Below are 26,662 nucleotides of genomic sequence, written 5' to 3'. Positions count from 1 at the left end.
GATACCAATGGTTAGATCATTCCACCACTGTGGAAGTAGGGAGGAGGAACACAGCCTGGCAGAAGAAGAGAATGGCCAGAGATATCAGAAGGGTGTGTTGGGAGTGAGAGAGTGTAGAGCTACAGGGAACCACTGGAGGGACAATGCAGTCTAAGAACATGTGGCGACTCTCTGGATGAGACAATAGGCTATGTTGTGTGTTCTGTGTGTCTCAGTATCCATGATCCAAGACCAGTGCCCCGCATGGGGAAACACGTGGAGGGCAAGTTGTTAAATATTAAAATCCATTTTTTTTCTAAAATTAATAACAGGCTTGGTCTGGTGACATGTATGTCGCTGGAGGGAGGGGCACTGTGCCTCAAAACTATTTTTATTTATGTTGGCCATGGGATAAAAAAAATTAAGGTACACTGGCCTATTGCAGGGATTACCACCCAGCAAAAAGACATTAGAAGACATTGGTAGACTAGAATAACTAGGATAAGGTAACTGGATGAACCCACAAACCACCAGTATGGAGTCCGGATCCCTAAGCAACGCTGAATGTCACCCCCATATTACAGCATAATGTATACAGTGAAGGATGTTTTCATGTATGTGCGATACGGGGCACACGGCTCACACAGAGGAGAAGACTAACGTCCTTACTTTGCCGCAGGTGGTCGAGCTTTAGGTTTGTCAGTAGACGTGCCGGGGATCTTGGGAGGTTTGTGAGGCCATGTGGTGGTGGTGGTCTGAGGGGTCTCAGGGGTGGGAACATAACCTGCAACTGAAGGAGACATTACCAGTGTCAACCAGTTGGTTTTACGTTCTTGTGTCAAAACACGTGAAAATGTATTTTAGTAAGACTTTATTTAAAATCTCTCTTACTGGTGGAGCAGGGCTTCCCATCAGGCTCATCAGGGCAAGCACACACAAACCCTCCAGATTTGGCAAAGCAAAGATGGGTACAACCGCCATTGTTTACACCACAGTGATTGGTACCTTGGGGGAGGCGAGAAGATTCGAGGTTCAGGAGCAGTCGAAACCAGTCTCACACAAACAAGCAAAAAGCATTGCATCTTGGTCATTTTTTTCTTTTTATAAATGCAGTTTACATTTGCATTGCAGTTACAGCTTTTTTTCAAATACTTTCCCCCACTCACTCACAATCAAACTGCCAATGATTTAAGATCCTGTCTAGAATATAGGGCACGTGGGGGATTAGATTTAGTTCTGTTCAAGCTTTGACATGATGCCAGCTAATAGCAGTGCTGTGTTGGGCACACAACATGTCACAGCGCAGGAGCTACTGTGTTACTGAAAGCTGACCATGTTAAACTAATGCCCACCTTATCCTGGTGGCACTATGCCATTTCTATGCTTCCACTTGACTTTTATTCATTTACACAGGAGCCCCAGTGAACCGCATCAAGGGAATACCATATATTGCAAATATTTCTGAAAATAAACCGAGACATGTATTTGTGTCTTTATTTTTATCATTTATATTTGTTGGCATTCGGCAATGGAAAATCAATAATACTGATATTATTGTGAATTATACGTGAACTTTGTGAACGTACTATATGGTTTCCATTTTGTTGCAAACCCCTGGTCTCGCCATGGGCGAGACGGAGAGCTTGCGCAAATTGTGACGTGAAGCGGCACTTCCCGCTCACTAGTCACAGACTAATGTAATGTATGATCGAATAAGTACAGTAAAAGTTGTGCCGGCAGACATTTCACTGCAGAAAGGCTCCCACGTGGATCTGCATACAGAGTTAACAAGTAAGTAGTATGTTTCAGCAAAACCGCCTCAAGGTCGAGAGCAATATTTCTATTGGATTAAAATAGATGTATTCACAACCTTGCCTGTTTACACTGTAATAGGGCCGGTACACATCACTAGAAGTTCTGAATTGCAGACAGTTATGAACATGTGGCACTGCACATACCTAGAAATAGTCTATTTTGTGATGTAAATTGGAGGCTTTACACATTACTGTGTACATGTTACTTCCATTGTGGTTTGAAATGCTCTCATCAATGCTGATTCTTTCTAACCCCCGAAATCCAAAGAATTGCAGTTCCTCTTTATTTGTCCCACTGATCACATAAACGTAGAAAATGATCATACTCAGCCTTACCAGTTTGCCTTTGAGGAGATACTACAATGATATCCATTAATCCCTCAACATTTGCAAGAATAGTCTCTTTGCTCCGTCCTGTGTGCTTATCTACACGCTGAATAGACTTAGTTTGCCAGTCGGTCCAGTAAATCCATCGGTCTTGCTGTGAGAGGTGGAAGAGAGGGGTTAGTTTTGAAGACACCGTCTCCAACTGAGAATGGAAAAAGAAAGAGAAAGGAGGGGGGGGGGGAACAAACAAGAAAAGAAAATGAAGGTCAGAGATGAGAGGATTTCGGGAGAATGGTGTTATTTAAAGAGATGGATTTGACAGATGGGAAAAAAAATGTGAAAGAGGGATGATTCTTCTATAAAACAAATAGATACCTGTGTGAGAGCAAAGGGATGGGAGACCGGGCTGACAAGGATCTGCCGAAGCTTTCCGTTTAGATCAGAACTCTCAATCCTGTCCAAGTGAGCATCCACCCAATATATCCTGCATGGAAACAACCAGCACTCATTTATTACCACATATTACACAGTACAGAAGCAATTGGAATTCTTTCTCTCTTAGGGATTTCAGGGTAATCCAAGAAAATAAACCACACAGATGTTCCGCAGGCTTGCAACTGTTCTAATGATTGATCTTCTTGAGCTCCAAAGTTAGCCCCCACAGCACTTACAGAGATGTACTAGCCTCTTGCCCAGTAACTAAAAACCTTCAATGAAGTATTATTTAGTTTCATACATAAAAACTAATTCTACTTAAGAAAGATGTGTGCCACATATAGGTTATCCTTTGCACCTGCGCGTGTCGTAGTCCAGAGTAAGTCCATTTGGCCAGCCCAGGTCAGTATTGATCAGGACTTTACGATCTGACCCATCCAGATAAGCCCTCTCAATCTTGGCAATATGGCCCCAATCAGTCCAAAACAGGTACCTGGAAATTAATGCACACAGTCACTCAATTTTCAGGCTATTGACGGCCCTTTTGTGGGATTAGATTTTAATGGGTTTCTAAAAAGTATAAATTAAATGACAAAATACAGCTGACCTCTAGTGGTTTATTTACTTTTATCTTAAAAAAGACTAGAAGAAAAAAGATGATTTCTTTACACAGAAAACTTCATTTTCATTAAGCACACCCTACCCCTTGCTTGGGAAGACCGCAATAGCCCTGGGCTCGTCCAGGCTGTTATTAATGAGCACTTTGCGAGAGGAGCCATCCAGCCTGGCCACCTCTATAGTGTTTCTGCCCGTATCGGTCCAGTACATGTTCCGCGCCACCCAGTCTACCGCCAGGCCGTCAGTGGTCTTCAGACCCTGCCCGATCACAGTCTCCATGCCACTGCCATTCAGGTTGGCACGTCTGCAAACGGACAAACAGGTGAATTGGGTTCGTGTGTATTTTGGAAAATGGAAGACATTCTTTAACCTCAGAGGATGAATATGGATTGTAAACTTATCTGTGGAGTTCGATTTTTATTTCTTTTCATCTTTACGGCAACGTAAGCCGGAAAAAAGGGGGCAAAGAAACGCCGGGAGTACTCATCCGCAGGAACCACCCCCATCTCCCAGGAGCCGTACCTGATGACATCCAGGGACACGTCAGTGTAGTAGACTTTGCCCTCCACGCTGTCGTAGTCCAGGGAGATGACGTTGCTGAGCTCCGGCACGGGCACGTGGACGTCGGTGTAGTCGCTGGTGTCGAGGGAGATGCGGCGGATGCCGACGCGGTTGGAGAAGAGCAGGTAGGCCTCGGGGACGTCGTCGCACGACCTGCCGTCTCCCTTCAGCAGGATGCCCGTGGGGCAGGCGCAGGAAGTGCCGTTGGGATTGGGAAGACACAGGTGACTGCAGCCGCCGTTCCTCCGGCTGCACTTATTAAAACCTGCAAGTGATCGAACAGCGCAGGGGTGATTTTCTTTCCTGGTTCTCCTATAGCTGGAAACACTTCAGGACTGGGACAGTCTTTTGTTAAGCACTGGTCTTGTAGATTTGCATGTTGAAATCAAATCCTCTTATCTGTAGAAAACATACCATGAGTCTCATTGCAGTAAGAAATAGGTGGTTGTGAGTGTGATATTTGAATAAAGGGCTTAGCATTAGATTTCAATGAGTTACATAAATGATTGGACAAATCAATTTTAATTTTTTAAGACACTATATTGGTCAAATACATCCACCTAAGAAAGCACTTCTGAGACAGGTTTTTCAAGGAAGCTGACATTATATACAGTGACAAAGAGGAATAAGCCTTTCACTTCTGACGGCCAATTGGAAAAGAGCTCTGAATACTGGCACTTTGCCTAGCAGGCACTGAATGGTTATGACAAACATTTTATCATATGGTCCATTGATTCGGTCAACAATGATGACCCTTTGTTGAGGCTTCGGAAAAACAAAAGACGAGCAAAACAATGACCTGAATATTTGGCAAGATCAGAAACCTAATCACGACAGCAACTGCACACTTTTTAAATCTGCAATAATGTGCAACATCCTATAAGAAAAGAGTATAAATGCATATAGAAGTAAATTCAAATGGAATGCTAAAGAGTCTATGCAAAGCATTCCTTTAAGGAATATAAAGAGGTATTCACATTCAGAGATGGAGTAATCAATAAACATAACAAAAAGAAAGCACTATGAATCCAGCAAGAGGACACTTTTCCTTTTTCTTCCCTCCCCTAATTAAACATCACCTCTGAGAGGATTTATTAATCAAGTCTCTGAATGTTCCTCAGAGTGTTAAACAGAGACCCCAGTGCGGCAAATGATGTGCTCATGCTGGTCAGATGACAATGGAGCAGCCTGCCACATTGGTAGCATTCAAGAATACTCGCAACAAGAACCAATTTGTTCCCCCGACTCTCATTAGCCCTCCATTGTCCTGAAACACATGCGCTGCATTAAATAAGCCGGTCGTCTCCAGAGTATGCTTAAAGAATAACCAAAAACGATAAAAAGGAAGTAATGCAGATTTAAAATGAACCCGTTATGTCACTTTTTGGAGGGGTACATTTCAAACATGGAAATTGCTAGATTCTCCCATGAAACCGAAATGATGGTTCATTATGGTTTGAGGTCATATTAAGGCCTGCTACCCAGGCCCTAGTTTTCATCAAGGTAAAGGCCTGGAGAATCCAGGGCACTCCAGCAAGCGCTCACTTCATCAAGAGGATCATACATGACCTTATCCGACACTGCAAAAACCATACCACTGCAACTCTTAAAACACAGTTCCCCTTTAATATGGCATAATAGTCTGCTTCACCTACAATGATGTCTTTAACTACCTGGCAAAACGCAGGCCTGCCTCATGCTTACAAGGCTTCTTTTAGGAAACAAATGTAGATATTCACCCTTTTAAAAGGTACATTTTAAAGACAAAGCCTCTTATTCACAGAGAGACAGTATACAAGCAGTATCCCATTATACTGTAGATATATATGTAAAATTTACATTCCCAAAAGGGAGTTCCCTTCTTTTAGCCATGCAATGGAATTAATTAGCATAGCTACACACATATATTTAATGAGCATGTACAACTTAAGAAGCCTTAAATACCACTCATGAGGGCGCATTTTTCATCTAATGGTGACGCTCACTATAACAGACATGAAATGAGCGTGAAAGCAATTATTTTTTGGAGAATATACAATATCATAAAATAAGGCTTTGAAAGGGATAGGTTGTCTATGTAAAGTAAACATCTAGCTGTCACTAGCCTTAAAGCTCTAGAACTCTTTTGTCTTCTCTCCTTTGATAATATTACCTTCCCCTGTGGTCAGAAATTGCCTTCACGTATAGACAAACTACCCGTGCTGTATGAAAACATTCAGAAGGAACTTGACTCGTTAGACCGGCTTTTCATCCATGCAAAGCAGTCAAGTTAGGCACCTTATGGTTAGAAATGTTGTGAATATTTGTGTGCATATTACTGTATTGCCTTCATTACTTCTCTCCTTCTTCACCTTCATTTTCTATATCATTCTTTATACGATAGAATACATTTAACATTCTGCATTCATACTTTACATAATTCCACTTATTCTGTAAAGGAACACAAGGTTTTTAGAATTCTTATGTTTTGTAGGCTTTCAGATGCTTCCTTGTGAAATCTGTGAATGCAGTGTTTCTAAAACACTTTTCATGAGAGAAGAACCTCGGTACAGGAGGTCAAAGGCTTGTTGCACAACGCGGTAGTACTTGTGCTTAAATGAATGCAGACACTAGAGGGCAGCATTAACCCATCCAGCTGAGTGCTGCAGCGCTTCAGAGCCGATCTACCAACCCAGTGGCTTCTCCCTGTCCACAGCCTGGATGTCCATGAGGCCTGGCAGGTTCCCCCGCACCATGATGCTGTTGCCTCCGGTGGTCTTGTCAGCCCTCTGGATGCTGCGACTCTGCCAGTCAGTCCAGTAGATATGAGAGCCGAGCAGGGTCAGCCCGTAAGGGTGCTGCACTGGGGACACCAGCGTCCGCCGATTGGCTCCATTCAGGTCTGCTGCTTCAATGCGCTGAGTAAGGAATAAAAAAAAACATTGGAATGCCACCTATACATGAGAAACCTTAACAAGAATCACAACTGCAATGTACAAGCAATCTCATGGGTCGACTTACAAACTATTCAAGATAAAAAATATCTACACTTCCAGATTGTTGCTGTAGATTTCTGCCAAAAACAGGATTTGCATATAGTTAATAATACGCAAAATGAACAGTAAGTCCAGTTTCACTTAATTTTGCAGTGTCTTTCACTTCATGTATTTGCATGGGTTTGGTCAGCTCTTGTTATGTGATTTGGCTGGCTGTGCAGGGCACTGACCTCTGTATGTGCGTCGGCCCAGAGCAGCTGCGATCCAGCCTTGTCTATAGCCAGCCCGTTGGGCCAGCCGAGGTTGTTGCTGATGAGCACCATCCTTTCCGACCCGTCCATTCCAGAGCGCTCCAGCTTGGCGTGCTCTCCCCAGTCCGTCCAGTACATGTACCTGAAGGTTCGGTGAATAAGGATTCAGCAGAAAAAGAACATCTGGGCAGATCGATTTCACTAAAATTTGAATGCGATGCATAGAATAAAAAAAGAGCCCATTTACCCCATTTCGTGGTAAAGAGCGATGGCTCGTGGGCTATCCAGGTTTTGCCAGATAAGAACTTTCCTCATTGATCCATCCAGATTGGCAACTTCAATCCTGTTAGTGCCTGTGTCAGTCCAATAAATCTTTCGGCCAACAGCATCCACTGCCAGTCCGTCTGTAGTCATTAATCCTGGAAGACACGTTACTATGTGGGCATTCTTGAACATACCTCTGGGATGCTGCACACGTGCAAACAGGGGTTTTCGCTTAGTTAATACAGTCCAGAGTTAAAGAGCTATAAATCAATGACTAAGCCATTTGCATTGGTTTTCATTTACTCCATTAGTTCTAATTGAAATGGACCTGTTATTTACATATTGAAAATTGCAATCATTTAAAAACAAACTTAACGAGACCATTGGTTGGTAGATTTTAGATCAAGTCTTAAAAATAATGGCTGCAGAATTTCTTCAAAGATCATTAAAAAGGTATTAAAATTGACAAATGTCTTACCTCTTGAAATTATATCTTCATAGCCTGTGCCATTCAGATTCGCCCTGCTTACTTTTTTCAGTGTGCTATCAGACCAGTAAACCTTGCCTGAAGAGGAAGTGGGGAAGAGAAAATACATAAAAATAAATCACATGCTTATTTTTAGATGCCTGTTCCATGTTTAATTTGCTGCATTGCTCATAACAGTAGATGAGGGGCAGGGGGGTACAAAATCATCTTTCATATTTGGAGTTATGCACTTTATCCCTTCAAAGGTGGTTTTGGAAGTCATATAAGAGACAAAATATAAAAATAAATTTTTCAGACACAAGTCAGCCATTCTGATACATACCCTCTTTAGGATCCACCCCGATGGCAATTGTATTTTTCATAGATCCATTTATAGCAAGAACAACGTCAGCAAAGTATGGTATATCGAGGGAAACCATACGAATGTCGGTTCGTCGTGCAAAAATTAGGAAGCTGTTCATGCCTTCAATAGAAAAGAGGCAGAATTAAATGCACAGATCATCACTGAAACTCAAATGTAAATCCTCACAAACAATTAAAATTTAGAAGTTATGCACACAAAGTAAGTAAAGGCAAGAAAGTATGCATTGATTTCAAAATGGAACATCCTTAGGGGAGCAACATATCTCCTTACACACCATTTAAGTGAAAGATAGGACAAAGATAGGACAAAACCTGACAAATTTAAGACAACAGCTTAGTAATGTAAGAATGTAAAATGTAAAAAGTCTCAGCGTAAGATGAGAGTTTTAAGCTAAAACAATTTATCATTTGTTGATGTAAGAGACTCTAGAAGACTTCTCTATAGCCACTCCTTGATCAATCTTTTCATGCTTGTGAAAGGTTCAGATTTCAAAGGCAGGCTTCTCCTGTTACTGAAGGAGATGTCCGAGGGGTATGACAGTGGGGCCACTGACGCATTACCGTTTCAAATGGGTGCCTACCTTGTGCGCAGGTCTTTCCGTCAAACTGGAGATTTATTCCTGTAGGACAGGCACAGCTTGATCCCTTAGGCAAAGGAGCCAAAAGACAGAGATGGCTACAGCCTCCATTATTCACTCTGCATGCCGTATGAACTGAAAAACCAAAGTTCAAAGGAAATGGTTATGTACTGTATATCTGTCTTCCCTTTCAGTCTTTGAGGAATGTAACCCCACATTTCATTGTATTTTGTAAATCTCATTTTAATTAACTTCAGTCAATTGTCAGAATCAATTTGAGTTTTACTAAATGAACAAAATCCAAATACATAGGGAACACCCTCATTTAATTATTAAAATCAGAGAATGAAAAAGACCACAAATGAGAGATCATTAAGCCCATTTTACTCAGTTGGTTCTAGTTTCCAAGAATCATCTATTTTGTGTTATGCATTATTCCTTCAAAGCTTCTCACTTAATTCTCTCTCCAAGTAAAAAAAAGTAACTTGAAAGGCCTAACCTACAGTAAGATATCAAACCTAACCTGCAAGTCTTTAGGTGGTGGGAGAAAACCACAGCACCCAGCATAAACTCACACAAGTACGGGGAGAACATGTAAACTTCACACATATAAGAGCATCCTGTTAGAGCTAAATCCCGGAACCTGAAGCTGTGAGGTACTAGTGCTGACCACCAGGCTGCTACTCTATAGCCTTTCGTGAAAGCATTCAACATAGAGAAGAGGAACACTGTAAGGTTAAAGGCCCAAGGGGGGTTGTCTACCTGGGGCTCGATGGCGATGAAACATGTGAATGTCCATGAGGTTCTCTAAGCTCTCTGTCAGCGTGGTGCGGCCCTGGCCTGTGTGTTTGTTCGCACTCTGGATGCTTTTGGATTGCCAGTCTGTCCAGTAGATTTTGTCCTCATGAAGAGTAAGGCCGAAGGGGTGAGGCAGCTGGCTTCCGATCAGCACCTTCAAACCCAATCAGAAAGAACCAGAAAAGTGGTGCATTTATAAAAAGAAAAATATGCCTAAGATGACATCTTTAAAACCAGGTAACACAACAGAAACTGAGTTTTAATTCTGACAAAGGTCAATTGCTTTATGAAGCACTGGGGTCAGTGGTTCATTTAGGCATGGCTCTAACAGCAGTGATTCCGGTTATCAACCGAGTGTCAGAAAAAAATAGCAAAGTAAAAATAGAAGTGAGAAAATAAGAAATGAAAAGGTACTAAGAGATGTAAAGCAAATGCTGGGTTTATTTTCAGGTTTCACTGGGAGGACTTCATTGTCTAGCCATTTGTATAGCCATTTCTCCATCTCCAAAAACAATCCAAAGTTCTGTTACACAGACATTCTGCCATATGTACAAATCTTTTACTACCATTTTAAAAAAAAGTGTATTTCCTCTACCTTCCTGTCCGTGCCATCTAAGTTGCCATATTCAATCGTTTTCATGCCCGCATCTGCCCAGTAGAGCCTCTCTGTCTCATAGTCAATGGCCAATCCATTGGGCCAGGTGAGGTTGGAGGAGATGATCACTATACGGTTTGAGGCATCCATTCCAGCCCGTTCAATCTTGGGGTTCGCTCCCCAGTCGGTCCAGTACATGTACCTGATATAAAGCCAACAGCAGTTAACCCTTTCCACCAGAAGGGAAAAATAGCATTCATACTTCACACTACATCCATATGTGTTTAATGCAGTTTAAATGAAAGCAGTTTTAGTTTTTAAGTAGGAACACTTCTCTAGCAAATGTCTGTGATGATTTATAAAGCTTTTTTTCCCCCCCATTTTAAAAAAAGGTCCAAAAGAAAAAAAAAATCAGTTTACTGTAGTTCACTACAACATTGGGGATGAAACTCCAGATCCGTTTAATAGCTGCGATATTTTTTTAAAAAGCCACTTACCCCCCTATGGGATCCACCACAATGTCCCTGGGCCTGTCCAGGTTCTCCCAGATAAGCACAGTCCTCATGCTACCATCAGCATTAGATACTTCGATCCTGTCAGTACCTGGAAAGAGCAGAGGAACAGGGTGAATTAGAAACGGGTTTCCTCTGGGTTAAGGGTTAAGATTTTACATCATTATCCATGGTACTACGGACCCCTGTGTTCGCACGGGTTTCCTCTGGGTACTCCTGCTCTCCTATCATATTCAAAGACCAACTAATAGGTTAATTGGCCTCTGGGAAAATTGGCCCTGGTGTGAGTTTGTGCTCTGCAATGAACTGATCCCCACGGCACAGTACTGAATGAAGTAGTTACAAAATGGATGGATGGGTACTCCAGTTAAAGAGTATAACTACTTAAATACCAGACAAGTGATCCATCAGCTCTCAGATTTGACACGGGAATGTCTTACCTGCATCTGTCCAGTACAGTTTGTTGGTCACCCAATCAATTGCAAGACCTGCAGGGCTTTCCAGACTGGTGTCCACAACAACCTGTGGGCAAACCAAAAGTGAGGCAAGAACAAGTCAGAGATAAAAGATGGTGACTGGTATAACAAAACTTATACTGTACAATGTGCTGAACTGCTATGTACAGTAGTAGTAGTAGACCTACACTTTTGACCTATAACCATGTCTTGCTTTTGAAGACTTTCGTTTTCTGCAAACAGAACAATTATCCAGTAGATGGTGCTATCATACAAAATAATTCAATATTTTAAAAAGGATCAATCAATCAAGTATTTAGTTTTAGGTAGGGGTGCATAGGAAAATGCAGATGGTGTTGTTAAGGGCTGAACAGTGCTGTGCAATTAAAAGAAAAGGACAAAGGGTTTAAAATCAAAATCAATGCATGCCTTGGTGAAATCGCAGTGGGTTTTGCAGTCTAAATTAGAAGCAAGGCTATTATCCCACAGGAAACAACTGACCTCTTGTTTGGATCCATCCCACTTGGCTCTGTTAATGGAGTCGGTGGTGACATCGGTCCAGTAGATGTACTCCTCCCCGGAGTCCCAGTCCAGGGCCACCGCATTGCGCACGTCAGCAAGAGGGATGACGTCATCGGACTTGTCCTCGGTGTCGAAGCTGATCCGACGGATGTCCGTCCTTCGGGCAAAAAGCAGGAACTTGTCAAGACCTGATCAAAGACCAAAGGTCTCTTGTCATTCTTCTATGTTTAACAGAGAATCAGACACAAAAAAACTCCAGTCTCACCCAATTTAACATAAAATGTCAAGTATGTTTGTTGGGTTCCAGGAAGACAAACAAACCCGCATCGCAAGACAAGGTTTCTTCCTTTTCGTTATTCCTTATCGCTTTTATCTTCAAATGACTCACTGTATTCTACATTCGTAGCACAATCTACTAGTCTAGATCTGCTGGTCTCAATAACAAATGGGGAAAAACCATTCTATTTCTAAAAGACATCAAAAACAATTCTGTCCTTTTTTTCCCCCAATGTTGTGCCTCAAACATATGCAGGTTAGATTTTCATTAACAAAAAAAGATTGTATATTTTTGCACATCAACAAAAGCAGCTATCAAGAATAAACAATTCAAGAAATTTAAACTGGAAATTAAACTTTTCTTTAAGAAAAACAATGGTACTGAAGACACCGGAATAAATGGCTTTGAGAATTTCCCTCCCAGTATAAAATCCGGAAGAGGACAGATATTTGTAGAAATTTTCAATGGTATACTCACTTTCTGCACAGTTAAAGTTATCTATCTTCTTAAAGCCAGTGGGGCAAGCACAAGTGTATGTTTTGTTGCTGGGCAGACAAAGGTGGCTACAGCCTCCATTATTGTTTCCACACCGATTTCTACCACCTGTAGGAAAAATAGATCAGAGTCTCTTAGACAAAAAAAAGGGTTACTTTTAGTTTTTTATGGTATAAAGAAGAGAAAAAACACTTAATACCACTGTGCGTATTGCCAGGAAGCAAACAAATGTCTTTGTTTTAATAGACAAATTCTCTTTTTAAATATTGTAAAAGAAGCTGTACTGTATATTTCATGCATCAAACCACTTATTTAAACTGGGAAAAGCTTCCAAAACAACAAGTCAGCGTGGAACCAACTAGAAATGTGTTCAATATGTGTAAAATAAGTAAGTTTTGGCAGAATGCTTGAGGTTAAATTTGAGAAATGCAAATCGTAATACAATGACCTTTTTTCCCCATATATGCAATTCCCATGAAATTAGTCTCTTGAGCAATTATTATACAATAAATATGAATGAAGCATTCATGTGACAAGAACCATTAAATATTGAAGAAAGGCTTCACGTAAAGGAAGGTTTACACAGAATTATTTTGGTTATTTGTTGTTGTTGATCAGTTTTAAATTGCTTCTAAGCTCCCCTCATCATGTCCTGCAGCTTCTCCTCTTGTGAAGTAAGTACTCCACTAAAACCTGCTGAAAAACTGAAGGCAAGTTAACTCATCCTGCTTAAAATACGCGATTCAAGGACCAGCTTAGACAGCCAGAAGGACCCTTTCTGTCAATCAGCCCTAACTCTTTCAGAAATTGCTTTGCTCAAACCTGGTTCTAGAACAGAATCAAAGATGAGACTGGGCCATGACGACAGATGCAAAGCCTACACCTGAATGATGCGTGCGCGACTGCTTCTGACCACTTTTCCCCAAACATGAGCTCTCTGTCCACGGTTGTCTGTTCTTAATGGATCTAATTACCTGCTGGCTGTCTCTGGGGATGCAGCGTGTGGATATCCATGGGGAAGTGCAGTTTGTTGCGGATTATCTCCTGGTTCTTTCCGGTGAACTTGTTAGCACTGTTAATACTTTTGGTGTGCCAGTCTGTCCAGTACAGGCTATCTTCAAACACTGTAATGGCAAAGGGATGTGGCAAACCTGAAAAAGGAAAATGATAAAACATGTCACAGAGGCTTAGCATGTGAAGCTGTAGTTTTAATTTGCTTTTCACACAAGTAACCTGTGAAACAAATATGGCTGTATTATCTGTAAAATATGTAAGGAAATCTTTTTTCAAATTAATTTCAGCATGATAACTTGAAAATACATGTTGCTGCAAAGAGTAAGTACGTCTGAAAATGTTTCAGACACAAGGCTCTCGCAGAAGATTCAGTGTCACTACACTATGTTTCAGCTTTAGAGGACCTGCACTGAATTAGTCTGGTTCTAATTATCTGGACTTTCCTTAGGAGGGAAACTCAATGGATTTATAGTAGCAGAGGTTTCAGGCCAAGTGTGAATTTGGAAAAAAATCCAGCCTCCTCCTCCACAATTTTTAAGAAAGCTGCCTTTATTTAGACTTGAATCTTAACACAGCAACTAGATGAACAGATAAATGTGAATAAACACAAGCATGACAATCTTACTAAAGTTTGGTAATTTAACCCTAAATTTAGAACCGCCTACCTCCCTTATGACTGGAATTTCTTTTCAAGCACAGAACATATACAGAGCTTTCAATCTGCTCTATGGCACTCACGTTGCTATTGTTTAGAAAAGACTAAGACTTTTTTAAAATGCCTTAATTTTGTTTTCTAAACAAAACCACAATCCATGCATCACTGCTCTTGCACCAGGTGACAGTAAAAAGGGGGGTGGTATCACCCTGCAACTCACAACTGGCAACCCACTGAAGCTCAGCAGGTGTGAGCCTGGTCAGTACCTGGATGGGAGACCTCCTGGGAAAAACGAAGGTTGCTGCTGGAAGAGGTGTTAAAGGGGCGCTAACCCTGCGGTCCATGTGGATCCTAATGCCCCTTGTATAGTGACGGGGACACTATACTGTAAACAGGCACCGTCCTTCAGATGAGATGTAAAACCGAGGTCCTGACTCTCTGTGGTCATTAAAAATCCCAGGGCGTTTCTCAAAAAGAGTAGGGGTGTAACCCCGGTGTCCTGGCCAAATTTCCCAGTGGCCCTTACCGATCATGGCCTCCTAATAATCCCCCTCTATGAATTGGCTACATTACTCTGCTCTCCTCCCCACTGAGAGCTGGTGTGAGGTGAGCGTTCTGGCGCACTATGGCTGCCGTCGCATCATCCAGGTGGGGCTGCACACTGGTGGGGGTGGAGGGGATCCCCATTACCTGTAAAGTGCTTTGAGTGGAGTGTCCAGAAAACGCTATATAAGTGTAGGCAATTATTATAATTATTAAATGTCAAAGTGGCAGGGATACAGGAGTAGGTTCTGCCGGTGCTCCTCTCCCCGCCAGCCACGCACACGCAGGCCAGCCACGCACACGCAGGCCTGCGCCAGCTGGAGCAGCAGCTGCCGGGGGGCGGGGGTCCCCGCTGGTGTTGCAGGTGCAGGTGCGCGCTGTCTGTCCGCACACGGGCGCGGGGCGTTCCGCTCGGCGGCCCCTCAGAGAGCCCGGCCACTCCCGCATCAAAGACGCAGGCTGGCGGGCCTCCAGCTACAGTCACGGGCAAATGCTGAACACACACATCTGACTTGTACAATCTGTTGTCTAAGCAAACAGCAGGCTTGAGTGAGAACCAGTCCTCAGAGGAACACATCATTACAGGCTCTTATACCACATAATACACATCATTAAGAGATCCCCTTTATTCAGCAACTTTCAGCTGGTCTTTTTTTATATTCTTTGGAATTCCGGCTTTGGAATTTACTAGCGCATTGTGGAGCGAATAAGACAGCACAAGAAGCGAGAGGCAATCCCACTTTGAAATGAGATCTAACCATTTTTAGATCTCATGAGAGCAAACCATTTTTTTGACATTGTGAGGTTGGCCTTGAAATGAACTGTGCAGTGAAAAAAACACACCAGTCAATCTACTGTTTAGCACTGTGCCAGGCTCATGCATTTCACTGATATATGCAGCACCAAACCTAGTTCACCCTAGTTGAAATCTAATCGATGAGCACTATGATTATTATGATATTTGTATGCTACAAATAATATACATTATTAACCTTTAATCAGGGCTACATTTCAGGCTTGTTATACATGTTAGTCCATTAGATGAGTAATAAGTACATTTACTCATGTTAATCATGATTCTAAACATATTGCATAAGGAATCGGGCAAAGAGATTCCCAATTAAGAAGGGGCAAGAGATTGCTAATGAACATAAGAACAGGTATAAATGAGGCAGCTTATTTGGGTCATCTAGCCCATTTGGTAGTTAGAAGTTAACTGATCCCATAATCTCATTCAGTTGTTTCTTGAAAGAAATCAGGGACTGATTTCAACGACATGGTTGGATACCTTGTTTCATAATCCCACAATTCTTACAGGTAACTTCAAAAGCTAAGAAGTGCCTCCAGCTGTCAGTTTGAAATGCACTTCCACATTGTTTCCACTTGTGTCCTTTGATTCATGTTTTAGTTTTCATTCCTTTCAATACTTTATGATGTTTTCTCATATATACAGAAATCAGAAATCAAACACCGTAGTTTAGTTTGTTAGTGTACGGTCCATGAAAACACAAATCAAATGGTTTTAACAAAATGGTGTTGCTGTGTAAGCGATCTTAAAACATTTACAAGCATATTTACAACAGAAAGAAAATTGACAAAATATGAATTATGACTCATCAGTGACCAAGTGAGAAGAAGAATGTGCAGCAAAACAAAAAGAGCAGAAAATCCAATAAAAAGATACAGAAATACTTGGAAACGACACCTTTAATACTTGGATTTTTCAATTGAATACTTCACGTAACAAATTCAAAGTTAACATAATATTTTGGCTGTAGGTATGAGTTAACTGAAATAAACTACAGCTTTGGGACCCGTTATCAGCCTGCTACAAACTGCCACTTAAACGAGGCAAAAAACATCTCTGTAAGATGCACAAGGTTTTGGCATATATTCAACAACCTGTGCCAGCATACAGTCAAACGCATTGGCGGAAATTAAACTTGCAAGCAGTTTTCTTTAAAAAAAATGTTCACTTGCAGGAAAAGTATGACCTGAAGGAGATGTCACAGTAGCTGCAGAACCATCCTGATAATTCTGCTGAAAAGCCCTTTATAGCTGCTCTTACCTTGGCTGATAACGGCTTTTCTGTTCTTCCCATCCAAGTCCGCTCGTTCAATCACATGATGCTTCGCATCCACCCAGTACATCCTGTGGCCAGCGTAGTCTATGGTGAGGCCGTTGGGCCAGAAGAGATGGGTGTCGGCAATGACCCGGCGATTGGAGCCGTCCATGTTGGCGTACTCTATCCGGGGAGTGTTACCCCAGTCCGTCCAGTAAATCTTCCTACAAACATTTCAATCCAACAGCTGATTTTCTACACACATTCAACCGTTCCTATGTAGGTGATGTACCAATTTGGTTTTTAACTCGGCTTAGCAAATATAAAAAAATGTACTTTTTAATTACGCCTGTAAAAATAAAATTATGGTGCAAAGTAGACAGTCAGTGCAGATCTAGAAAGCAAGTCTGTCACTGTATTTTCTAGAGACAACTGATAGATTGGTAGTGTGACCAGACAAGGCGATCCATCTGATTCATCAAGACAGCAGGGGAGAGAGATATACACACTAAGGAGAGATCTGAATGTTGTTGGACAACAGACCTGAAGGAAGAGAACGGAGTCTGGACAAAGGGACGACCAGAACTAGAGGTACAAAGCTCTGGTAAAGACAGGATGAGAGCACAGGGTGTTTATTCAGCTCCGGAGGGGAAATGAGTGATTGCTTCTTACACCAAGCAGAAAACAAAAAGTCACTCCATTGTCTGGTGACGCACTAAAGACTAGGGAAATGAGTTAAAGGTTAAAAATAAGAAAATCACAAGGGAGGAAGTATTACAGTAACCTGAAGTGGAAACCATTCGAGTTTCACAGTAGGCAACGTGAATGGGGAAAAAAGTTAAAGAAAAAGCCAAACATCTTGTGTCCCTTAGTGAAGTTCATATGGCCTTACACCTACTCAAGGTTCTGCCGTGCAGTCTTACCCCTCCATTGGGTGCAGAGCTATTGCTCTGGGCTTCTCCATGTTTCGCCAAAGCAGAACCTTTCTGTGGGTTCCGTCCAAGTTGGCCACCTCAATCCTCGATGTGCCAGAGTCTGTCCAGTACAACTTGTCATGGATCCAGTCAATGGCCAGACCGCCTAAGGGAACACATTGCAACTCCTGTTTTTTTTCCCCATTACTGTCATTCTCTCTTGGAGCACCATAAAAATAGACCCTAATTTAGATGTACCCTCAGTAACCTCCTGCTGTCAATTCTTCAGCTTGTATGCCTTTGTAATCTGTCAACAGTATCAGAGTCAACAGTGATAATTCTATAGAAGAAGGAAAACAACAGTCGATTCTCCAAATGTTGGACCTTCTGACTTCACCAGACACTATGCATGATAAAACTAAAGCCTTTTATCTTCTTAAGTTACTTTTCCATCAACACCAATTTCTCACAACCTTGTCAAAGTCAAAGAAGCTTACATCCATGTTAGAAAATGAAGGATTACCCTTTTGCAGAGCTAAATGGGTACAAACATTTATCACAACAGGATAGAATGCAAAAGTCTCTCTCACAGGGTCAAATAAACCCACCAAGATCAATTTTAAGATTTAAAATTAGATTCCTTTATGCACTTCATTTTCTAAGGTTCCATGACAGTTATTGTATTTTAACTTTTTTTTATGTATGCATATTACAATGTTTGTAACTATAGTACAGGTATTTTGCTTTACTAAAACCAGAGCATGAACAATGATGTAGGAAAATTTAATTTTGTAACACCTGTAAAAAAAGTTAAATGTACTGTACAATGCATTAGGATAATGCAGACTAACAGATCTAATTAAACTAGACTACATACACTACTGTAAAAGACAGGAAAATAACCATTTGAACATATTCTTTAACCTTAAAGCATTATAAGCACTATATGATTTGTATGTGTTCCTGTAATTTCTTTACAGATTTTCCTGTCTGTATTTTGCTTTTAAGTACAAAACTCGCTAACAAAAATCAAAGAAAAGTGAATTTCTCCTGTACCTACCAGATCCATTTCCCACAATATTTTCAGTGGCTATGTTTGCAAAAGCTTAATTATGATTTAAGACCTGGCCCATCCGAGGAAATTCAAATCATTAACCCTAATCTGACACTGGTTTCTCTACCACAGCCTACCTGGACTCTCCAGGCCTGTGGAAACCACCTCCTCCACATTGCTCCCATTAAGGTTGGCCTTCATGATCCTGTCCAGTGTGACATCTGACCAGAAAACCAGCTCCCTGCTGTGGTGGAAGTCGAGCGCAATGGCGTTCTCAAGGTTGTTGAGGAGCAGAGTGTACTCGGATCGATGGGGGAGCACTTGACGAATGTCAATCCTGTTGGCGAACAGAAGAACGGGTTCTGGCCCTGGAGGGAAAAAAGACGCAAACTTCTAAAGATGCATTGCCTTTAACTATGTCAAAGTTGAAGCCAAAAGAAACTGTTTCCATCTCTTTAAACAATTTCAAATTCAATAAACATCTAGTGTGAAAGTTGAAAAGAAAATTCTAACCCTGCTAGCACTTACAAACGAGGAAGAGGGAAAAAAAAACACTTAACACCTCCTCCCAAGTCTACATTAAGACTAAATTAATCATAGGTCGAGGGATAAACACAAATACACAACATATTCAATATTCAATTTATTAAATGAGTCTTTTAAACCAAACATTTACCTAAGGCTTTGCAGCTGCGTTTATCAGGCCTGAGCTCATAGCCCTGCACACACCAGCACTGGAAGCCTCCCTCAGAGTTGGTACAGCCCTGACTGCAGTAGCCTTCCTCTGCACATTCATCCACATCTTCGATGTAGGGCGAGAACGAAAGGAGATTCAGGTTATTCCTTTTGCATTCCGCCACAGAGCAGGACAGAACTGGGGTTTCGCAAGTGGTCCCATTTTTTGTGTATTGACATCACAGCTGCATGCCTTTTCAGTTCATCAAAAATAGGAACAATAGCTCATGAGGTGAAAAACGGCAACAAATAAAAACGAAATAGGATATTTGCATAATACTCTGTCTTCGTCTTCTTTCATTGTGTCAATTAAGACCATCCGTTAAATTAAGGTCCTGTACTGTCAAAGACAGCTATCCATTTTTTTGTTTATCCCTATTACAGTGACATCAAATTACTTTTTCAGAAGCATCTGGAATTTTTCCCTTCTTAAGCTACTCAGCAAATCAACCTTCTGCTGGTAAAGATTTACTCCAAAAAAGCCATTAATCTGAAGGGAAACTAGCAAAGGGTATGAAAAATGTTCACATGTCACCAGCGATTCCTTGAGTTGTCTGGAAACTGAAATGTGCAATCTAGGGTGACAGCACTCTGAAAAACATGTGCTTCAAGTCTGACTGACTCACCAAGCATAAAAAAAATGTAAAGTCTAAACTCTCTGACATTTTGACAAATGTTTTAGCTGCTGTCAAAGTGAGTGCGAAGCTTTTTAAACCAGAGAGCAGAAGTGGTCTGTAGCATTCTGGGAATATTTCAGTGACACCAAATTTAAAACTTATCAACAGAAATACTTGTTCACCGTGATTTCTGAAGTGTAAGGATGCCGAGTCAGATTAGGCTGCAGAAAAATTGAATTTAAATCAATTAACGTCCGCACACTAATTAAACCGCGGCAGTGGATATACTAAGGATCCGTTACCTTGACATGACCTTCCATCATCCATCAGCCTGTACCCAGTGTGACAAGTGCACTGCACCAATCCTCGAACCATATGGCACTTCTGAGAACAGCCGCCATTGTTCAGATTGCAGCTACCTTCGCTAGACCTCGGACCTGGGGGGGGGAACAGGACAAATACAAGGTCACCCACAGCAGACTCAACCCTCAACTCTGCTTAACACTTTGAAAGTGTGCTTTATTTGAATGGGCTTGAAAAGACCATCAGAATCCAAGTTTGAAATCTTTTTTAATATGCTTTTAGAAACTGAACAGAACTGCAGAGAGTGCAGACAGTTTCTTTTCCACCAGTCCTGCCAACTCAAATTTCTATCACAAAAACAGTAGTCTTTTGAGAGACAAAATATAACAAAAACGCTGGACATTTTGAAGAAAAGGGTAACCAGGGGACTGGAAGTGGATACAATTTATAAATCCCAATTCCTGCTCACATGGACTTGAACATTCTCAGTTATACCAATAATAAGGAGTGTTTCTTGAAAAAAGATGTCATGCTGAACAGGTAAATGTAACAAAAAGGCTCTGCCACGCTAAAACGATCTTTGTCCTTGAATATTTAACCCTGCGGCACAGCACTCACGGCAATTTTGGTAGGGCCCCTCATCGGTGCCATCCCCACAGTCGCTGACCTCATTGCACACCTTCCTCTGACCAATACAGCGCCCATTCCCACACAGGAACTGGTCCGGGGCACACGGAGGAGAGTCTGAAAGGGAAAAATGGAACATTATTCGTACAAGGAAAAGTCAGGAGAGTCCTCAGATGTAATGCTAAGAGAAACCCACCTTTGTAGGTTTACCTAAAGCTTGGCCCACGTTTAAAAAAAAAAAGGTGACCAATATTAACCCTTTAATTTTTTAACATCTTTGCTTGATTTTAAGGTTGACCTGTGCTGAAGAACACTGAAGTTACCCGTATTTTCACAGCCCTCTTCATCGCTGTTATCCAGACAGTCATCTTCCCCGTCGCATCTCCACAGCAACCGCACGCAGCGCCCAGACTTGCAGCGGAACTGGTCGGCAGTGCACATGGAGACCGCTGGAAAGCGGAGCAGAGGTGAGGAGACACAGCTGTGGGGAACCCCGGCCGGTCCTATCCGGGTTACCGTTTTCCACGGGGAAAAGGCAAACCCCCGAAAGGGGAGGCTTTACTTACAGCAGTTCTTCTCGTCGGACTGGTCGTCGCAATCGAACTCGCCGTCGCACCTCCAGCCGGCGTTGATGCACATCCCGCTGCTGCACATGAACTCCACGGACCGGCAGGGCTGGTGTGAGGCTGGAAAGGAAGAACACCACCACCTGTGAACGGGCCTAAGCGTGATCCGCCTGCAACTTCCATCCCCCCCCCCAACACCTGACTTGACAATGAGAATAATCCTCTAGGCTGAAACCTGGAAACAAAAGCCTGGCATCATTCTTCAATATATTTTGGGGATTTGTTAAGAGCATTGACCCCTCTGCTGCGTGCTTGGGCACAACCACATCCGCCTAGAGCAAGAGTATCATATCGACGCATCGCGCAAAGAACAAACCAAGAAGCTCAGGATTGCACCAAGTATAACTTTGTATGATCAAACAAAGCACCCTTGATGGATCTTCAACAGAGAGTCAAAGCCAAGGAATTCTATTTGAAGATGTATCCTCTGTAGTGGAATGTGAATTTGCCACATTGTTCGGGGGGGGGTTTCTTTGAAGTCGATTCAAATTTCTCAAAAATGTAAAATATCTTACTCCGCACAACCAAAGATAATTAAAAAAAATTGTGGGAGGATTAAAATTAGTTTTTGTTAAGCTAGGGACAATTGTTAGAGCAGAAATCCTTGATGCTCCTACAGTACACTTGAAAGCTGAATAATTAATTGTTCTGCATTCACTATTGTTAGCGAATGCAGAGAGACTTATTTCCAAATAATTTTAAGACACGGCAATGCCATTGTTAAAACACAGGATACCAGACTCATGTCAAAACAGGTCATATAATAAAACAAATCCCAAGCCTTCATGCCATCCCAAGTATTTTAGAAAGACATTTAAAGTAAATTTAGGGTACAATTTAAAGTCATTTTAAAACTAATTGCTAAATAAACGTCCATGTTAGTATTGTCTTTAAATTTGATATAAATTGCACAAATGCTCAATGACATCAAATTGAACAGTACAGACAGGAAACCCACTGACTTTGCGATTTTTGTGTTATATGGCCAATTAAACGGGCATTTCTCAGAAAACACCACCTGTACAGACTTAACATAAATACCATACATAAATTTAGACATTATATAAAAAAAAACATAAATCATAAGTAAATGACTATGCCTGTAGATATTCACAATTGCATACACTATTTTTAGACATAGTGGACACAGTCTCTGTTGGTTGTGCATTTTATACTACTGGACAAATGAGATGCCATGAAAATTAACTTAAGTGTAGCTGTTAGATAATAGCTTTTACAGGGATATTATAACTATATTGCAATCCACATATTTGAAGGATCACCACAAGATTTCATTTGTGTTAACTACCGGCCTGTTCCAATGGGTCGTACTAACACTGTAATTCTGTCAGTTTGTGCAGCTGCATGTTCAACTAGTCCAGAATTGGAATTTGACCTAAGAGTGTTGGGGTTGTAGACAGGAGGTGAGAGAAGGGTTGTCAGGGCTGACTGGGAGATGGAGTATCTGGACAGTGTCCAGATTCTCCTCTCTGGAAGTCAAGTCAAACAGTACTTCTAGGAGTAAAGCAACATTCCTGGGTGCCCTTACAGTGTTGCACACGGGATATCACTACTATTCAAAACTGCAGGATTGAGGATTCTAGTGTTAACACAAACATGTACAAAGCCACAGACATAAAACAAGCAGCTGATCTGGCAAGTGATTTCTTGCACTGAGCTGAAAGCTTTGTAATAAGTTATTTCTAGTAACTTGTTCCTAAAACTGTTTTGCTGTCAAAGCCTCTAATCAGTGTACTATACACAGTGTGTACAATGCTGGGATTTATAGAATATCCTCAGAATAGGCTCTTACAGCAGTCAGACTCATCAGACCAGTCCCCACAGTCATCGTCGCCATCACAGTGATAGATGTCCAAGATGCACCGTCCATAGGCGCACTGAAACTCCTCCACGCTGCATGTTGCAGTGAGAACATCAGAGGCTGAGCAGAATAGGTGATGGGGGGAGGGGGGAACAATTATGCATAATTAGTCACCATTTTAAAGATCTTTAATTTAAAAAACTGCATCACAAATCAAACAATTTAAAACACAATAAAAGTACATGGCACATGTAACAGTACAAATTCTCATGTTTAACTAAGCCTTAAAAATGTTGAAAAGTAAAAGGGCAACATTTCAAAAGGCAGTCTTTGGCTGTTAACGTTTGCTGTCAAATTAAGATCTGCTCATTACTAACTAAATTATAAAAAGTTTTAAGACAGAGCATTACAAACTTCATAGAGAACATGTAAGGTTGCTGACCACAAACCTTAATACCATACAGACGATTTTCTTTAAGCAAAAACTACAGAACTACTACAAAACCGTGAGCACCACAAAATAAATGGTGTGCTGCATATGCCAATATTAAATTTATTTGTAATTCCTGTACAAAAAAAGTTACAATTTCACTCTTGACTCAGACAACTCCTTTACCTAAAAATGAATGTTAAAACAAAAAAAGCTAACTTTGAAATGTGTTTTGTTTGAAATAGCTTATTTTAGTGACAACAGCTGGTCTTTACAGGTGTACACAGAATTCATTTCTATTAACATACAATCAACCATGGCCCTGAAAAAAAAACTTGTATCACCAAGAATGGTATCACCACCTGTACTGTACAAAGTCGCTTTTTATCCTTTCCTCTCTTTTAACTCTTTGAAAAGCACTGCTTTGAAATAGAATATTTATCTTTTATGCACAAGTGCTCTTCACTCATGTTTTCAAAGGGGGGGGGGTGAATCAGTGAATGGTAAATGTATCTATAGAAGTTCATAACTTGCAGTAATGCACACACCCTTAACAGTGACAAAGGAGGGATCAACATACAGGCTGTGGTTCTTCTCCTTTGAAGTTCTATCTTTTCATTTCAAACTACCACAGCTTATAGCAGGATAATTTAGTGCATTAGCAAGTATGACCATAAATCCATATCGGTTATCCGTACATATTCATGAGGCTGAATTAAACAAAACAGGTGACTGAACAACCGCATGTTCCAAGCTCCTCTGGTTTAATAACATGTTTTGCTAATTGCTCTTCTACAGATCAAACAAAATAATGCTGTTTTATGGCCGGTGTTACTACATGTTTTGATGAGCACATCTGGGGATCAGTGCTTACTGTGAAACCAAAATACAGGTAACTAAATTGCATCCAAATATTCATTATAAAAAAGAAAATGACAAATTGGACACTTCCAGATAACCACTGCTTCTTAAACATGCAATCACCTTCCCGTTACCCCATTTCCTAACTCTTCTACAGTCCTCTTTCCTAACTCTAAACAGTCTCCGAAGAATGATATTGGCAGGGATTTGTCATCTCACCTCCTACCAATACAACCACCCACCAGCCTCCTCCTCCTTCAAATACCCATGCAAACGTGCTTCTGCTCAAAATATGGACACAAATAGAGAATCGTAACAATTCCCTCAAGTGATGAGCACTGAGCTTTCAATTGCAAAGCTCCCTGCCAATACTCATTATCTGCAGACAGGGCCTTTATCTGTAGAGATGAAAGGCCTGCCCTTAGCCAGCTGACAGCATGGAGCTGTTTCGGCTTGTCTTTGAAGTCCTCTAGAGAGGTCTTTTTGAAGAATAAGTCTGCCAGTCTTAGAAGTCAGCACTTACTCTTATTTTCCCCAATAAGAGCCAACAAAAAGTCAAACTGATCTACTGTTTATTTATTTATTGTATACACGTGTGCCCGCTGGAAAGTAGGATATTGCTCAGCTTGTAGTACTGCGATTTGTTTTAAGAGTGATGTTGGGCCTATCCGTAGGTAATTTCGATTCAATTTTTTGGAATTTCATTTAAAAAGCCCCAGAAACCTGCTACGACATGACAAATACTTCATGCAACGCACTTTGATGGATGACTGATGGAATTTTCCTCCACTAGTGTCAACAGGTCCAAGACGATTTATTCAATAAAGTTGATAAATACAGCCGTGGCTCCCAACCTTGAGTCCTGGGGAAGCTGCTGTCTTCTGGTTTTCTTTCCAGAAGTGTTCTTAACTGGAGGCTAAGGGATTCCAATTTTCTATGCGAGGTCTACCTGACGTAACTGCTTTCAGCTCCAACAGTCCAGATGACAAAATAATCATGGAAGTGACATTTCGCCACTTCCAGTACATTTTTCATCACAAAGTGATCACACTCTACAGAGCCAAAACTCTCTTTCCCATCTGAACCCATCTGGTCAGGGGGCACTGCTGCATAAACACTACCATCTTTAACACAGCAGCTGCCAGTTTAGTTTGGGGTTCCCTCCTTCTCTGCCGGAGTCTAGATACAGAGGAACTCGCTTACTTTTCCAGCTGGCTTCTTACAAGCCTCTTGATTGCCCTCAGAGGCACAGTTAATTCCACTGAGCACCTCTGTCAATAGCTCTTCCACCTCACATGGAGCTCCTTTCACTTAGAGCGCTCTGCACTCATTTATTCCAGGTGTGTGCTGCAGCTCTATCCCATTATTCAAAGGCCCTAATCTAGGCCCAAAAGCTAAATTCACCTCAGGATTAACGACACTTCTTACTATGTCAATATACTATATTACTTTTACTTTTTCTTCTTGAGATCTTGATTCCCATTTCTTCATTCAGCAGGACAATGAGCTCTTGCATGGGGTATACAGGAATTGGGATTGGTCAGTGCTTAAATAAATAATACTATTATTATTATCCCTTACACTTACATTTACAAATTAGATGAAAATAAATTAGAATGTTGTTCTAAGCAAGGAGAGGAAAGTCAATGATTCAACTTCATATTAGCTGCAAAATGAAATCTTCAGGTTAACTGGAACCAATTATAGGTGCCAGACTACATCACAGAAATTTACTAAACCAGTTTATTGAAGTCTGGTTTTGTTATCCCCTGTAATCTGCAGTTTCATCACTACATTCTGTGGGGAAAAAATAAAATTTAGGGTCTTCAGTATATTAATCTGTGACCCTGACAAAATACAGTAGGCTATTTATAACAGAATTGTGAGGCTTTCATGGAAAAGAAACAAAAGCCACTTTAAACTGCCTTGATTTGCCTTCGGCAAACAAACCGCTGTCCAGAGAGTGATTCTGCATTAGCAAATGCATGTTTCGATTTTTTGGGGGCTCTGAAATTTTCCTTTTCTCCCATTACCATTCCCTAGACTGTTTCTATATCTTGCATTCAAAAACTTGAGATGAATTATGTTTGTGA

General features: G+C 41.2%; 1 protein-coding gene across 5 annotated transcripts in view; it reads right to left on the bottom strand.

Annotated features, from left to right (window-relative positions):
• Nucleotides 1–26,662, bottom strand: part of lrp4 (low density lipoprotein receptor-related protein 4) — a 95,901-nt gene that overhangs the window by 4,644 nt on the left and 64,595 nt on the right. For 4 of the 5 annotated variants that reach the window (XM_015339362.2, XM_015339363.2, XM_015339364.2 and 1 more), the window contains exons 6-34: nt 23,270–23,398; nt 21,397–21,516; nt 21,154–21,279; nt 20,822–20,947; nt 20,203–20,337; nt 19,225–19,350; nt 18,686–18,916; nt 17,504–17,660; nt 16,587–16,804; nt 13,281–13,457; nt 12,289–12,414; nt 11,514–11,722; nt 10,998–11,079; nt 10,543–10,648; nt 10,046–10,247; nt 9,415–9,604; nt 8,656–8,787; nt 8,034–8,174; nt 7,703–7,789; nt 7,208–7,379; nt 6,940–7,102; nt 6,406–6,631; nt 3,696–3,999; nt 3,259–3,477; nt 2,914–3,048; nt 2,496–2,604; nt 2,130–2,322; nt 871–984; nt 649–769 (exon numbers count right to left, since the gene is read on the bottom strand). In XM_015339362.2, the coding sequence (XP_015194848.1) occupies nt 649–769; nt 871–984; nt 2,130–2,322; nt 2,496–2,604; nt 2,914–3,048; nt 3,259–3,477; nt 3,696–3,999; nt 6,406–6,631; nt 6,940–7,102; nt 7,208–7,379; nt 7,703–7,789; nt 8,034–8,174; nt 8,656–8,787; nt 9,415–9,604; nt 10,046–10,247; nt 10,543–10,648; nt 10,998–11,079; nt 11,514–11,722; nt 12,289–12,414; nt 13,281–13,457; nt 16,587–16,804; nt 17,504–17,660; nt 18,686–18,916; nt 19,225–19,350; nt 20,203–20,337; nt 20,822–20,947; nt 21,154–21,279; nt 21,397–21,516; nt 23,270–23,398 (4,576 nt within the window). The remainder of the gene's footprint in view (nt 1–648; nt 770–870; nt 985–2,129; nt 2,323–2,495; nt 2,605–2,913; nt 3,049–3,258; nt 3,478–3,695; nt 4,000–6,405; nt 6,632–6,939; nt 7,103–7,207; nt 7,380–7,702; nt 7,790–8,033; nt 8,175–8,655; nt 8,788–9,414; nt 9,605–10,045; nt 10,248–10,542; nt 10,649–10,997; nt 11,080–11,513; nt 11,723–12,288; nt 12,415–13,280; nt 13,458–16,586; nt 16,805–17,503; nt 17,661–18,685; nt 18,917–19,224; nt 19,351–20,202; nt 20,338–20,821; nt 20,948–21,153; nt 21,280–21,396; nt 21,517–23,269; nt 23,399–26,662) is intronic. The other variant, XM_015339366.2, reaches the window with a different exon arrangement.

This window comes from Lepisosteus oculatus, chromosome 21, assembly GCF_040954835.1.
Source record: "Lepisosteus oculatus isolate fLepOcu1 chromosome 21, fLepOcu1.hap2, whole genome shotgun sequence".
NCBI classification, from domain to species: Eukaryota; Metazoa; Chordata; class Actinopteri; order Semionotiformes; family Lepisosteidae; genus Lepisosteus; species Lepisosteus oculatus.
The sequence above is the reverse complement of the archived record's forward strand: the minus strand, read 5'-3'. Positions and strand labels throughout refer to the sequence as shown.